Source organism: Hydractinia symbiolongicarpus, chromosome 12, assembly GCF_029227915.1.
Source record: "Hydractinia symbiolongicarpus strain clone_291-10 chromosome 12, HSymV2.1, whole genome shotgun sequence".
In the NCBI taxonomy this organism is placed as follows: Eukaryota; Metazoa; Cnidaria; class Hydrozoa; order Anthoathecata; family Hydractiniidae; genus Hydractinia; species Hydractinia symbiolongicarpus.
The window spans coordinates 16,654,046-16,669,693 of record NC_079886.1 but is presented as its reverse complement, the minus strand read 5'-3'; the positions used below and the strand labels follow the sequence as shown (position 1 = coordinate 16,669,693).

The window sequence follows — 15,648 nt, the reverse complement described above, 5'->3', positions numbered from 1 at the left end:
TAGGTTGAAAAGATATATAATTTTGCCTAGCATACACCCTGATAATCTTTTAGTTTTGTGTGGCCCTGTGCCTCTTTGCCCATGCAGTTATACTACGTTTATATTTGTTTGACGGACAGGGGGGGGGATAAAACTATTAAATTGAAGTATTTTTCTTTATTTTTTCAAAATACCACCTATTTTTCTATTTTTCATTAAAAATATTAAATTTGAACCCTATCATTTAACGCTTAGTACAAAGATAGCAATTATACAGAAAAAATTGATGATTTTCTTTTTTTTTTTACTCCCTGATATCATGTCTGGAATATATCGACTTGGTTCTCTTTCAGCAAAATAGCTTTTGAAGCAGATCAAAGTAGATATGGCGTCTTCTGAAGACCTGAAGCATTTAGCTTCCGCGGAGTTTGTGGCGGGAAAGCCCCCTGACTCTCAGAATAAGGTACGAATCAATGGAGTTTTAAATTAGTCTACTCTTTACCCTGATTGTAATTTACAATTTAAAGGTTTTTCCTTTTGGAGTTAGGTAAAACACGTGTTTCGCCACCACCATAGTAGCGTGTTCCTCCATCATGATTGATATATGATCAGTGGACTCTGCCCCACCACTTATTAACAGCGTCTCAGCGTTGGACTAACATACCTCAATAGTTTTACTGTTTATGTAATTTCGGTTGCCTGCATCTGTTTGTCACCACATATATAAATCAATATTAGTGTCAGGAGGAAAAACTGCTAGCTAGCTAGCTATAGCTAGCGAAATGCGAAATCTGGTCTCAGTGCCAGCACAAAAAATAAAACAGCTTTAAAATAATCTACTTTAATTTGTGTAGAGACAGACATTTTGTTTGTGTGGACAGGGACATAAGGTTCTATGTCTGAAAGTGAGTTGCACGTTTTGAAATTAAATATTCATAAATTGCTACAATTTTTGGAAATAGGGGTAAAATATTAAAAAATTTTAACCTCGTGATATTGTTCAGAGTAAAACAATCATTTTCTCTTTACAATTTTTTGATTCGTCGAGAACCCAATGCTTATGTCACAACAAAAATATTTTTTTAGCCTCCCTTTTATGTAGAATTCTTCGGTATAAATTTGCTTTCGATAACGCGCGATATAAAAATATGTAAACACAAGGGAAATGTTATTTGTGTTGCAAAACTTTAGAAATATAATCACTTATATTTTCGCAACAAATAAGGAAAGTGCAATTCAGTTCAGGCTACTTTTTTATTATTATATTTTTACTAGACAGTACCTTTTTTGATAGTTTATAATAAGATTTACTTGATAAATAACTTATATATAAACTTTATTAAGGATACGGTAACCCCCTAAGACAATACTCAGTATATTTAAAATATCTCCTCTGCTCGCTATATTAACCCTAGCAAATATATATATTCTGAAAGCCAAATAAATTATCTCTAGAATGATGATAAAATATTTTCATAAAAAAAATCCAAAAAGTAGAAAAAAAATTATCTACAAAAATTCACCCTTCCAGTTCATTTTGTCGAACACTCCCCTCAGTAAAATTACTCAAAACAACATGTGGTTCCAAAAATATAGCATATTTTGTGTTACAATAGCTGTTTTATGACAGATTTATCTATTTTTAAGCATGATAGATCAATAACTTGATATTTCCCCACTTTCTGCATTAGAAAAAGCGAAGTTTTGTAGCCAAAGATATAATTGTCGCAACAAACTTGTTTTCGTACAATTTCGCCAAGATGGAGGGAATGGAGGGAAGTGTTCGACAAAAATATATACCGTTACGACTGCAAATTATTTTTTTTCGAGAAAAAGCAAATCAAAGATCTTTGCTTTTACCTGCAAGAATCATGGTTACACCCACTTAAACGTTATGAATAATTAATAACTCCTGAATATTTTATTTAAAATTAAAGGTAAAGTTTTTTCGCAGAACTTTAGGGCTAGTTATTGTTAAACAGACAACAGGATAACATAAAATAACAGGATAAAAACAAAAAAAATAAAGAAATAAATTAAAAAGGTATAGATGATAAATAATAATATATTTGTATAGATTATTAAAGTGTAAATGTACTATATGTAGAGATACAATATTTTATTCGCTCTGCATAACTCTCTTTAATTATTATACAGATTATATTTGAGGAATTTTAAACTTTGAGCACACTATTGAAAACACTAAAAGATAAAGAAGACTTTTCTTCATTTTATCCTTCTTAACAATAACTTAACAATAAATATCCTTCCAACTATCATCCGCATGGTATTGCATTTTGGGAATGTTCTGGGCGAGTTCGTGAAAGTGCAGGCGGTTTTGGACGACAACCACCAATTTAATTTGAAAAAAAGATTGCCCGAACTTGCCCTTATATATGCAGGTGTTTGCACCCTCTTCAAATGCCTGCATAGATAAGGGTGATTTTGGGCGACTTTCGAATTAAATTTGTTGTTTTTTCCGATGCCGCCCGTAGTTTCCTGAACTCGCCCGCAACATTCCCGAAATGCAATTCCTTGTAACATACCATGCGGGCAACAGGGAAGAAGGCACCTTTTCGGGCATTGTTCAGGTATATGCTGGTTTTTACGAGGGAATACTTAAAAAAATTTTAAAACGCCAAACTCGCCCGAAAACACCCGCACTGTTTATGGTGTAGGCTTATCAGCACCCTTGTGCTCCCCTATCTCTTCCTTAGACACAAAATACCAGAATTGAAGGAGATTCTTGCAGTCGGAATGTTCTCCTTCGTTATGCTCATATGGGGTACAAAGTGGACTTTTCATGGTCAAGCTTTCACAGTAGAAATGGTAAAATGGCAAAAATTAAGCAGTATCTAGAACATATTAAAGATTTGACTATAAAAAAAAATCCTTGAAAAATCCAGTATTGTAGTTATGAAGGTTTCACCACAAAAACATTATGCTTACGGCATTTGTACACCATTTCATAAAGGCTGCTTAATCTGAATATTGGCCCATGACTGGTCCAACCAGTATTATGCCGTGAACTCGACCACAAGTATTACAATTAAACAGTCAGGGATAACAGCAAATTAGGCTATGATAGTGTAATTAGTCTATGATAGCCTACAGTACAGTCCAGATGTAAGCGTACACGTACGCTCAACTTGCGAAAATAATTGCTTTCATTAAAAAAACAATAGGATAGCGAGTTCCTTTCAAATTGCGCGAAAATAATTGCTTCGTGTTAAAAACAAAAGCATAGCAAGAAACATTGTTTAAAAACAATACTCTGCGCAAGAAAAAATTAAACGCGAAGGCCATTGAATTTTAATTTTTTTTAACAACGAAACTAATTATAGTAACGCGATTTTAATCTGATATATTTAAAAAACACAAGCTCTTTTAAAAAACAACAAATCCTATGATCTAAATATTTTAAAAAAACTAATGCTACTTTTAAAACTTTTAGTGATATTTCTTTATCGTCGAAATATATTTTTTAACATGCGAAACTTTTAAAAGTTCTTTTTATAAAAAGCAACGTTTAGCAACGCGAACGAAAAAACCCTACGTTAGGGACTTTTCCCTTCGCGATAAGATTTCGAAAACAAATTAAATTTCGTTTTTAAACTTTTAAAATGCGATCTAAAAAAAAATTTCTATCGCCGTTTTCCGATTTTTAAACTTTTAAAATGCGATCTTAAAAAACATTTCTAACGCCTTTTCGTTTATAAACTTTTAAAATGCGATCTAAAAAAAACATTTCTATCGCCGTTTTTCGTTTTTAAACTTTTAAAAGGCGATCTAAAGAACATTTCTATCGCCGTTTACCGATTTTAATCTTTTAAAATGCGATCTAAAAAAACATTTCTATCGCCGTTTTTCGTTTTTAAAGTTTTAAAATGCAATCTAAAAAAAACATTTCTATCGTCGCTTTTCGTTTATAAACTTTTAAAATGCGATATAAAAAAAACATTTCTATCGCCGTTTTTCGTTTTTAAACTTTAAAAATGCGATCTAAAAAACATTTCTATCGCCGTTTTCCGATTTTAAACTTTTAAAATACGATCTAAAAAAACATTTCTATCACCGTTTTTCGTTTTTAAAGTTTTAAAATGCAATCTAAAAAAAACATTTCTATTAAAATTAAAGTTTCAATATTTGTTAAAATATAATAATTGCTATCGCTTAAAAGCTTTATTTAACCCGCGCAACCAACAATGCCTTCTCGCTAGTTTATTTAGTTTCCACGCAAAACATTTGTTTAATAAAACTATTAAACAATGGCTCTTCGTGTCACATTGATAGAGTTGATAACATATGCAATTATGCTATTGGGAATAGTTATGTTAACACTATTTAACAATAGTTATGCGCAGTTATAATAAGCTATTTTTTCTTCAATAATCTTTTGTTTATTACGCGCAAGTTAATGACTTACAAGACTCGCAAGATAATTAATAAGAACAAAAGACAAACAACTACTGCCTCCGAGAAAAAGGTGTGAAACTTGAGCGTACGCGTACGCTTACATCTGGACTGTACTGTATTTAGGCGATTTATCTCTCCTAATTAGGCTATCAAAATGGTTTTTGCTGCCTATCCCTGTTCTGTTGCATAGTTGCAACAATTTTATTAGCTAAAAACATTCTATAAAAACTCCTTTTAATGACCCAAGTATATTTTTCTTTAGTATTTGCGCTGTCAGAAGATACAGCCTTTAATTTGTTTTGATTAAGAACGCATGCTCTGTGTTACAGCTCCTTTGTTTTACGGCCATTGTTGCTTCTGGAAAAGGGCTAAATTTCCAGTGCGCATAATTTCAACATGGTGGTGCATAGCCTGAATAGACTATTTCTCGTCAAATTAGCTGATTCAAATAATTTTGACATATAATTTTTTGTCCTGCAAAGGAGATTATTAAAAATTTAGCTTGAATGAAGATGATCTAATCATCATCATTCTTGGCTTAACATCCGTTTTCCATGCTAGCATGGGTTGGACGGGGTATATTAATGACCCTCTTCCAATCTGATCTAGACTGTGTTAGATCTAAACCCAACTTCCGCTGTATCAAGTCTGTCCTTATAACCTCCTGCCAAGTCTTTCTTGGTCTGCCACTGGGCTTTGCCCCAGGAACTATCAAGTCTCTACACTTTCTTACCCAATTATCCTCCTCCATTCTTTCCAAGTGCCCCGGCCAATTCAATCTTTTTTATCTGGATAACATCTTTAATTCTACGGAGACTTAGCCTGCTTCTTAGCTCATCTGAACTCTTTCTGTCTCTCAGACTGGCGTTACACATCCAGCTAACCATTCTCATATCATTCCTTTCTAAACGATCAAGATCTTCCTGCCCATGTCTCACTACTGTACAACATAACACTTCTTACACAGGCCTCATACAACCTACCTTTTACCTCAATTGACAGGACTCTGCTAGTCAACAAAGGAAGTAACTCTCTGAACTTTTTCCAAGCAGAACCTATCCTGCAAGTAACACTTCTTCCAACACCCCCTTCACTGCCCAACATATCACCTAAGTAACAGAAGTTCTTGGAGTTTTTGGAATGGAATGGAATGGAAAAATTTTGGAATTAGGATACCATATTTAGTTTTATACTGGGGTGGAGCAAGCTGGATTTCTCCGTCTTTGGTAGCAACGCTTACAAAAATCGTGCTACAAGTTTCAGTAATGTTCACAGCTGGGATTTTCAACCCATTGCTTATTTAATTTGCTTTAAAAGGCGACTATACTAGCGCTTCAATAACGTTTTCAATTCTGACGATTGTAAGATTGTTACTTTCAAAAATTAAGCAATAAAAGCCTATTTAAACTTTTACATCCTAACTATATCCACTAAATCCTGACCAAGATAAAGAATTACATAAAAACATCCGTAAATATTAGCATAATTTCTCCTAACACGACTAGATAAATCTCCCTACCTAACTTAGACATTGCTGTAATTCTTTCTAACGTGACAAGGAATTTAATATCGCATTAATCTGTTGTAACATAACAGATAACATCCGTACAAAGCTTAAATATTGCCCTAATTTGTTCTAACATGACAAAAAAGTCCCTATGAAGCTTTCTTTCTAAGATAATGATAAAAGTCCTTACCGTATTTTCCGGTATATAATCGCACATCGTATAACCCCCAGCTCAGCTTTTTTAGGGAGATGCTCTCAGATAGCTCGCACCTTCGTATAACCGCATAAAATTTCAATCCCGCACCTTTGCATAACCCCCATGTTGTTAAGAAAAAAATTCAGCGGATTTTTACTTACCCTAATCATTTAATAAACATGTGCTTGTGTTCTGTTTTCTTTCATGCAAGGAACCGAGTGTATGAACTTGCGACTCTCTCAGTCTAAACTTCCTTGTCTCCGATTGCCAAATAATAATGAATTAAAACTAATTTGACAAGTCAATCGTCTACTGAATCAGACAATGCAGGTTTTTTTGTAGACATTAGTTTCAGCCAATAACTCTTGCTTCCTCCGATTAAAATAAACAAACAAAAAAACAAATAAGGGACCGTCTCAAAATGTTCTTACGTAGTTCGTATAATTTGTATAAAAAATTTCGTATCGATTTATTAAATCTTTTGTATCATTTTGTTTTTAATACGAACTTTTTCGTGTCATCAAAATTACAAGTTCGTATAAAGTTCGTATCATTTAAAATAAAGTTCGTATCATTTTTAAAGGAGTTTGTATAAAAATTTGCGTCTCCACGGCATTGTAGAAAGCAAAAACATCTCTGTAGATCGTTTAAAAATCATAAAAACGATATCGTAGAAAGCAAAAAGATCGCCGTAGATCGTTTAATAATCATGAAAACGGGATCATAGAAAGCGAAAAGATCGCCATAGATCGTTTAAAAATCATGAAAACGGGATCGTATAAAGCGAAAAGATCACCATAGATTGTGTAGATTGAACCTATGAATATGCAATTTTACTAGTCTTTTCAAAGAAGTCAACCTCGTATATTTTACTTTTTTTATTTCTGGTTTCGTATAATTTCTTTTTGTCTTTTAAGGCTGAAATAGACTATCATTTTTCCTAATCATTTTCCAATGATACATTCCAATGACATTAAGAATGACAAATTTTGGCGCGAATACACTATCATGTTTTTCTTTGCAACATGGACTCTGAAGAAGAAATAGCAGCTGCTGTTGTTGTGTATATTTTATCAAAAAAGAGAGCCAAACGTAGGAAAAGAAAGCAAAGAAATGTATTGGTGAAGCCGTGGTTAAATAGGCGAAATGAACTTGGCATCTACAATACTCTCATGTATGAACTGCGTGTAGAGGAAATTGAAGAGTATACGCGATTTTTAAGAATGCCGCCGAATATTTTTGATGAGCTCCTGAATGTCATAGAAGTTGACATTGAGAAAAAAACAACGCATTTGTGAGACCCAATTCCTGCTAAAGTCAAAGTAGCCGCAACTTTGAAGTTTTTATCATGTGGGATGAATTACGCCGAATTACAGTATTTATATAATGATGCGAAAGATATCAGGGATAAATTTTGTGCGTACTTAAACCCCACCAGTGCTGTTCCATGGCAAGAAAAATTTGTCTGAAATTTATACCCACCATCGAAGAAGTTGTTTTTCTTGGGACAATGGAGTCACGTAGGAATAGCAAGGACTGAAAGTATGGCCATTTTCTTTCGTAAACATCATCTCGTCCTGCTCCACTTTTGTTGCTGTTGTTTACTTTCTTCAATTCTGCGCTGAAATAACTTCGCAGTTTATTTATTTTACTCCTCACTACTTTCTCCAAAAAGAAAAACAGATCATAAAAACATGCATGTTTTTCTTTTCTCATCCAAACCATTCGAAATAACACAAACCTTCCATTCCTAGTCTACCTTTGAATATCTAATAACTTTTTGCCTTCTCGTTTCTGTCCTTATAGAAAGGGGATTCAACATCCCACAAACTGGGCTGGCTTCTCCCAATCTCAATAAAATTTTCGGTCGCTTCTTGCGTCTTCATTCTCGGGTGAATTACTTGTTCAAATCTTTGTTTTTAACTATGTTTACGCCTAAACTACATCGCGTGCAACAAAACATGTGTGCGAAAACAATGGATTCGATTTAAAATAATAGAAAAAAAATGTCATTGAAAAATTAAAAGTTGAACATGTTCAACTTTTAATTTTTAAGGATCATTGGAAATGAGAGTGTAAAAAATGACATTTTTTTTCTATATACACTGTCATTTTTCAATGATAATTGGAAAATGATCATTGAAAAATGATAGTGTATTTCAGCCTTTAAAAAAAATTGTTTAATTCTTTTGTTTCAGGTTTCGTATTGAAATTATTATGCGCAATTACGCCGGTACTTTTCAAGTTCGTTTCAAGATCGTATAGCAATTCACGTTGTTCAAAGTTCGTATCATTTCATTTTTTACGATAAAAAAACTTGGTTTAAGTTCGTATCATATATTAAAAAAGTTCGTATAAACTTCGTTTACATTTTTTATTTTAAACGAAGCACTTCGTATGACATTCGTATGACATTCGTTTCATGAAACGAAGTACTTCGTAGCGTTCGTATAATTATATGAAAAAAACATACGAACATTTTGAGATGGTCCCTAAAAAAAACACGCTATCAGGTTATAAACCTAAAGTAAAATCTCTGTTTTTTATGTATATTTAGGTTTTTTTGGCATAAAATAAACAACATAATAGTTATTACTGATTGTCTGTAACAGATTGTCTGTAATTACATTCTACACAAAAGAAAAATGATCTCCAGAATTGTGTTTCAGAGAGAGCTCGTAATATTAACACTTGCATAGAAAGTTAAAGCAATTTCACTCTGTGAAAAAATTAAATTACATAGTTGAAGTAAGATTACGTAGATGTAGTATAGCGCATGCAATTATATTAATGTACGTATTTTATCCCGTTGGTACTATTTTCTTCATTGAATGTATAAACTTTAAATTTCACAATAAATGACAGAAAATATAAAACTTATCACATAACCTGCACCACATTATAATCCGCACCAATGGTGGAAGTCGTAAAATTCAACTTTAACCTGCAGGCTATATACTGGAAAGTAAGGTACGATGCTTAACCCTATTCGGTCCAGGGTTTTTTTAACATACTATGACCGGGGGGACGGAATCCACCCCCCCCCCCCACTCTCAATAACTTTTTATAGGATTGTTCAATTTAATATAGTACGTCATAAAAGGAACAAAATAGCAGCAATTTTTGCTTGCATCAGCACATTTTCTGTGACGTCAGAAGCTTGAAATTTGTTAATGCCACTATCTGCTTGAATTTAATTACTTTTGTTCCAGAGCGAATTTTTGCATTCCGTTTGAAGTTTCTGAAAGCTAAATAAGTTATTTAACATATTTTCCAGTGTTTACGTGGATCGCATAAAAAAATACCAAAAATTGCCTGAAAATGCGTTTTTTATCCCGATTTTTGGTTTTAGTTTTGAATAATGGCCAATATCAAGGCCTCTGAAAGGTACGGGAACTAAAAATTTGGCATGCAGGTGTCTAATAGATAAATATTGAAACTCAGTAAGTTTCATAGCCATATAACATAGCAATAAGGACTTAAAACCCGTCAGGGGGGCGGAATCCAATAGGGTGAAATAAAGAGATACCCTATTTTGATTTAAAAAAGAGAAACTAAAACTGTTATTTTAATCAGGGTGAAAAAATTTAAATGCAGTTGCTGTGAAATATTTTTTTTTCCTTAAACATTTTGCATTAAACATCTATTCTATTACTCTATGAATAATTATTTTTTTACTATTTTTTATTAAAACCCTGAAATTTACATATAAATTACAAGTTACATGTAAGGATTTACTCTTGATGCAAGCACCTCTTCACAGTTACACAACAAAGTAAATTGAAATCCTGATAACCTTTGCAAATGTTAAATACATGACCAAAGTTTACACAGAAATGTTTTCTTGGTCTAACTCTATTTTTGACCTCGTTTAGTGACAGCAAACACAAATAGCCCGTCATAGATAATATTTCTTTTCAATTTTCATTGAAAATTTTGAATGCTTTCTATCAATCTTTGTTTTGGATTTTGAGGTTAGGAGAGCTGTATATTTTATGTCCTTATAGTTCTATATTTTTGTACTGACTTTTTTTTAGAACCTCCAAGAGTTTGTGCAGCCCCACATAGAATCTTTCAACTATATGCTTGAAGATGGTTTAAAAAATGCTGTGCAGGTACCTTTATTCTTCTTTTTATTTTTTTTTAACTTTTTGTCCTTTGTCCTTGTCCTTTAAATTAGTAGAATGATGTATTTGGGTTTAGCAGATGGTTTTAGAGCAATGAATATAGTGCTGATAACATTGGTTCAGTATGTTACACCCATTTACTGACTACTGGTTGACAACTGCTGATTTTGATGGAAGCATGTGGATGCAAGCATAGCATTTCTTATAATGCTGATGCATTTTTAAACTTTCTGTACAACTTTTACCTAAACAAGAAAGTTATTTTCTTTGATTAGGATCAAGGCTTTCATGATTAAGAGAATAACATTATTATGACTAGGTAAGGTTTATAACTAGGAAGATTTATGACTAGATCAGGTTTATGCTGTAATATACATTATTGGAACTTGTTTTCATTTTCATCTAAGATATGTAAAGTTTTTATTTATTTTTAATTGTGATAATGTAGTAATTATTTTGATAGTATTATTTTAATTATATATAACACCTAAAACAAGTTATCCTAAAGTCTTACATTTCATACACTCATTTGCTCCTACAAGTTGCGCTTGCAGGATGTTAGTAAATTATGCGCATATTTAGGGTGAAGAAAGTTCAATCAAGAGCACCACCAGAAATGAAACCCTAGTTGAATCGTTAAAAGGTTGTGGTAAGAAGAAGTATTTTGCGTGTGATGTTTGTAAGAAGTCATTGTCCCGAAAAGATCATTTGATTAGACATTATAAAAATGTACACAAGCAAAATTATATTCCCAATGAAAAATCAGAATATAGAAAGGAAAGATGTCTCCAGCCTGGATGTAGTCAAGAGTTCTACCACAGAACAAAACTTACTGCTCACTTGCAAAAAGTTCATGGTGTTGATGTGCAAACTGAAGAAGTCCGTTTCAAAAATTTCCAACAGTTTTTGTCATGGAAAGAAAAAGAAGAAGCTGCGAACTTTGTATATTTCAGCAGACGGAATGCAGCCTCAGAAACACATTTAGCGAAGACTTATTATTTTGTTTGTCAACATGATGGTAGCGATAGAGTGCATCGTAAAAAATCTGAACAAAATTTAGGAAAAAAAAGAAACAAAAAAGGTAGAGTTCGCACAGGGATAGTTTGTCCTGCAAGAATGAAAGTCAGAGTGGAGAAAAGTACTGGTGAAGCATGTTTAATGTATACAAAGTCCCACACCCATGACATTTCAGCTAAAGACACAATGCATCACCCTGTCCCTGAGCAAGTTAAAATGGAGATTGTGAACAAAATCAAAACTGGAATGAGTGTTGATGCCATATATAAGGAAGTAAACGTTTGTTATGAATCTCGAGACAATCGCCAGTGCCTTGTTTCTAAAAAGTACATATCACGGAGCTCTATTGAACGATTACAAAAAAATGCTCAAATTTCAGTGAGTCTTGATAATAATATCGCTATAACAGAGGATGTTAATATTCAAGATAAAATTGAAGCCCTGATGAAAGAGGATTATCCACCTGTTCTACTTTACAAACCATGTGATAGTACTGCTGCAGTGACCACACAAAACGACAATTTCCTTCATGAAATTAATGATTTATTTTTGCTAGGTATACAAACCAAAGAACAAAAACTGTTCTTTGAAAATTTTTGTGCAAAAATTGTGTTTATCGATATTTCAGAGAATGTAACATTGCAAAGATATTCACTTATAACATTAAAGGTCCTAAATGATGTAAATATTGCTGTTCCTGTTGCTCATTTGCTCACAAGTTCAAAAGATTCCTTTGTGGTTGAAGTATTTTTCAAAGAATTAAAAGAAAGCTCTTCTTGTGGTGAAAATTGCAAAGTAGTGATGACAGATGTTACTAGCAACATGTTTAAAACATTTTCAAAAGTCTTCAATTCTGATTGTCAACATTTAGTTTGCAAGTGGCATTTGCTGAAAGATTGGTGTACAAAAATTCGTGAAGAAGAGCAAACTGATGAAGCACAGAGAGATATCTACTTTGCTATGTATGGCTTGCTTGCAGAGAAGAATGAAGAGACATTTAAAGGACTGATGAACAAACTCATTGCAACCTACACAGCAGATTTCCCTGTGTTTATTGACTGGTTTTTAAGCAAGTATTCACAAATTGAACAGTGCTGGGCATCATGTTACCGTGAAGAACTGCCATATTCGAATTATGACTTCGCATTATATCAAGATCCTTTTCAAAAACAAATTAAGTGCAACAAAAAAACTCGGTTAAAAACTGATACTGTTGAACAGTTGCTGGATCTTCTTCTTCATATAGAACAAACATATTTCATGAAGCAAGTTTTTCCAGCAGTCACTGTGGAAAGTAATATCATTGTTGAGCACACTGCAGGTTTGGAAATTATGGATAGCTGCATTGACGAAAGTTTTCTTTCTTGGACAGTTACAACACAAGAATGTACTGCAACAGTAAAATTGCTCACTGAAGTTTGTGATATTGATTTTTGTATTGGTAAATGTTTAGAAATATTTTGCTTTGGTTTATGTTCACATCTCTATCAATGCAGTTGTAAAATAAAAGTTAAACCCTGCAGACATATACATAAGGTTCACTCTAGAAGAATTGGGTTACAAAATATCTTTGATAATGAGAATATTACAGAAGTTGTTGTAGATGGACAAGATGACAACAGGATGGAGACTCCGTTGGAAGATGCTGCTTGTGAAAATGTTAGAGAGAAAATTGTAGAACTTCAACATATTGTAAATGCTGGTTCCTTGTCATTGAAAGACTATCTTATGGTTGACAGCAAGTTGGAAACAATACTTAAAAAATTAAGAAAATGAAAAGAATTTAAACTTGGAAGTTTTGAAGAGTATAAACAGATTACAAGAAAAGTTTCTATTTTTTTAAATGTTCTGGTCAAAATATTACGTTGGTTGGTGGAAATAATCAGGAAATTGATAGTTTCAAATTACAAAAAATCATATCTTTTAGTTTAAAATGTTTTACTGCATAACGGAATAATAAAAAATAAGCTGGTATTGAAAAAGTAAAATCAAAAATATGCTCTACGCTCCAAATTATGTTTAGGAAGTGTATTTTGCCAGTGTGATACTTTACCAAAAGTCAATACAATTATTTATTTCTCTTGTCAATATTAATTATTATGGCATAGTTTTTTCTGTGATGTTTAGAAAGCCTGGTCATTTGTCACAGTTTTTTTTTATTTCTGCACATAAGTTTCTTTCTATTATATGTTATTCTGAAACAGAATAAGGTAGAACTAGATAAAAGAATTTCCCTTCAAAACAGGTAAATATAATCTTATAATGTCAAATATTATTTTCACATATTTTAACTAAATGTCTAAAAACTAAAAATGAAAATTAAACAGAATTTTATTGAAGCGTGTTTTTAACAGGAGTGTGCTTTAATGTTTTGTGGCATATTAGAGATTTTTTGCAGGGAGCATACGACACTAACATTTGTATTGACATTAGATCATGACAACATATGGTGCGAGTGAAGCTTTGTGAGAAAGGTTTTAACAATAAATTATATTTAGGCTATAATTATATTTAGGTTTTGTAAGAAATCTTTTTAACTGTTTTTACTGAAATAAGGCAGTTTTTGTTGCAATGTTCTATTAACACGTTATAGTGACATTCAAATAATCAACCCCAGTTTTTTAATCATCCTATTACCTTCAAAAAAAACACCAAAAACATTATTAATTTCATATTCTCTGGCTACTTTTAATATTTATTTTGAACCCTGTTTTAATGTTGAGTATTTCATATTTTACTCCTTGTATATTTTTTCTTTGAGCGCTATAATAATTACAGGAATATATTTGAATTTCTCTTTTAAACTGAGACTTAGTTTTAACTAACAACTACTGCTTACATTAAAACTGTTGCACTTTTTCATGTTGATTGCTCTAAAACCAAGCTGCTGGTAAGTAAATTTTGTTGTTTGTTTGTTTGTTTGTTTGCTTTTGTTGCAGGAAGTTTTGTAAAGGAGTTTGACAAATCTACGTATGTATGGTGTTAAAAATTATGGTAAAAAAAAAGAAAAAAATGCAGCATGTGCAAGAATATTTCTAGGTCACTTAGTTTTAAAACTTACGCACAACCATATTTCTCAGAGTAACCCCCCATATTCAAAAATCATGATGTGTATATTTTAGTCTTAGATTTGCATCTTGCTAAGGATGTGTTACACTCTTTAATGTTAACCTGTTTGTCAACATCTTATTGCTTTTATTTGTACAATCAGAAATAATTTTGGACAAAAGGACTGTTAAGTTCCTGTTATGTCATGATTTAAGTAGCAATTTTTTTATTTTCTTATTTAAAAAATATATTAATTTTTTTCAACATGCTTACAAATATTGGTGTTTCTGCTAACAGTCAACATTTTAATTTTAATTGCTCAAAGAAATTTAACTTGATTTATTACAATAATATAGAAAGTCAGTGAAAACGTAATTTTTAAACTGAACAAAATAACCTGACTCATTCGCAATAGATACATAGTGAGGAATTTTACTACATAAATATCACATCCTGACATATTGATACATCGTTATTATAAGTGCTTAGAACACATATGTAAGAAGGAAATATATTATAGCCACAACAGTGACATATCTTGCTAGATCCTGTTGTACTGGTATGGTCACCCGAAGTCAGATGCTTAAAAAAAAGCTTAAAACTAGTCATTAGTCAGTGGAAAAATCTACAGATTTTCAGTCATCATTTTCTGGTCATTAAATTTTGTCCCATCTGGACATCACCATTCTTTGCATCCTTAATATGGAGTAGCGATTGAGCACACAAAATGGTTTTTGGAGCTGGTTTTCTTTAAATCGCCACCTTAGTTCTAAAGAGGCGTAAGTCCAGGTCCCCAACAATTCTAAATGGGCCTAATTCCATTTTTATGAAAAATGAAAATTTCGATTTTTCTGAATCTCTGGATCACTGGCTTTCTTTTGGTGTGTCTGATATATGGGTTTTGAGGTTAGCAAATCTTAAAAATTGATCATAAACCTTTGATAAAAAAATTCCATTAAGGTTTTAGTACATATGGGCCTAAGTCCATCTGGATGAAATGTTTCAGTTTTAAGAAGGCCTTAGTCCATGGGAAAAGGGCCTAAGTCCATATTAAATTCAATTTAAATAAAAGCAAAAGACCTGTAAGTAGATGAAAAAATTGAATATAGTGTATTAATGATCCAAGGGTGATAAAGAAAAGCAACAAAACCTGCAAAGTGTGTTTTCATATGTGGTTAAGTCTTTATAATTTAAATTAATAAGCATTAAAGAGGCCCAAGTCTTTTTTGTTGTTTTTACTTGGTAGCGCATGATTTATTTACTTTGCCAATAACAGCTTTTGGTCTAAGAAACAAAATCATAATCATGGCTTTCGGAAAAGTTTTACTTCCATACCTAAATTTTAAAAATGACTTCAG

At 32.2% G+C, this 15,648-nt stretch overlaps 1 protein-coding gene across 4 annotated transcripts in view; it reads left to right on the top strand.

Annotated features, from left to right (window-relative positions):
- The first annotated feature begins 308 nt into the window (after positions 1–308).
- Positions 309–15,648, top strand: part of LOC130621667 (DNA-directed RNA polymerase I subunit RPA2-like) — a 39,390-nt gene continuing 24,050 nt past the window's right edge. The window contains exons 1-2 of one of the 4 annotated variants that reach the window (XM_057436996.1): positions 309–442; positions 10,136–10,213. In XM_057436996.1, coding sequence (XP_057292979.1) covers positions 365–442; positions 10,136–10,213 — 156 coding nt within the window. In that variant the 5' untranslated portion in view covers positions 309–364. Of the gene's footprint in view, positions 443–729; positions 885–10,135; positions 10,214–15,648 lie in introns of those variants that run through there. The other 3 variants (XM_057436994.1, XM_057436997.1, XM_057436995.1) reach the window with 3 other exon arrangements.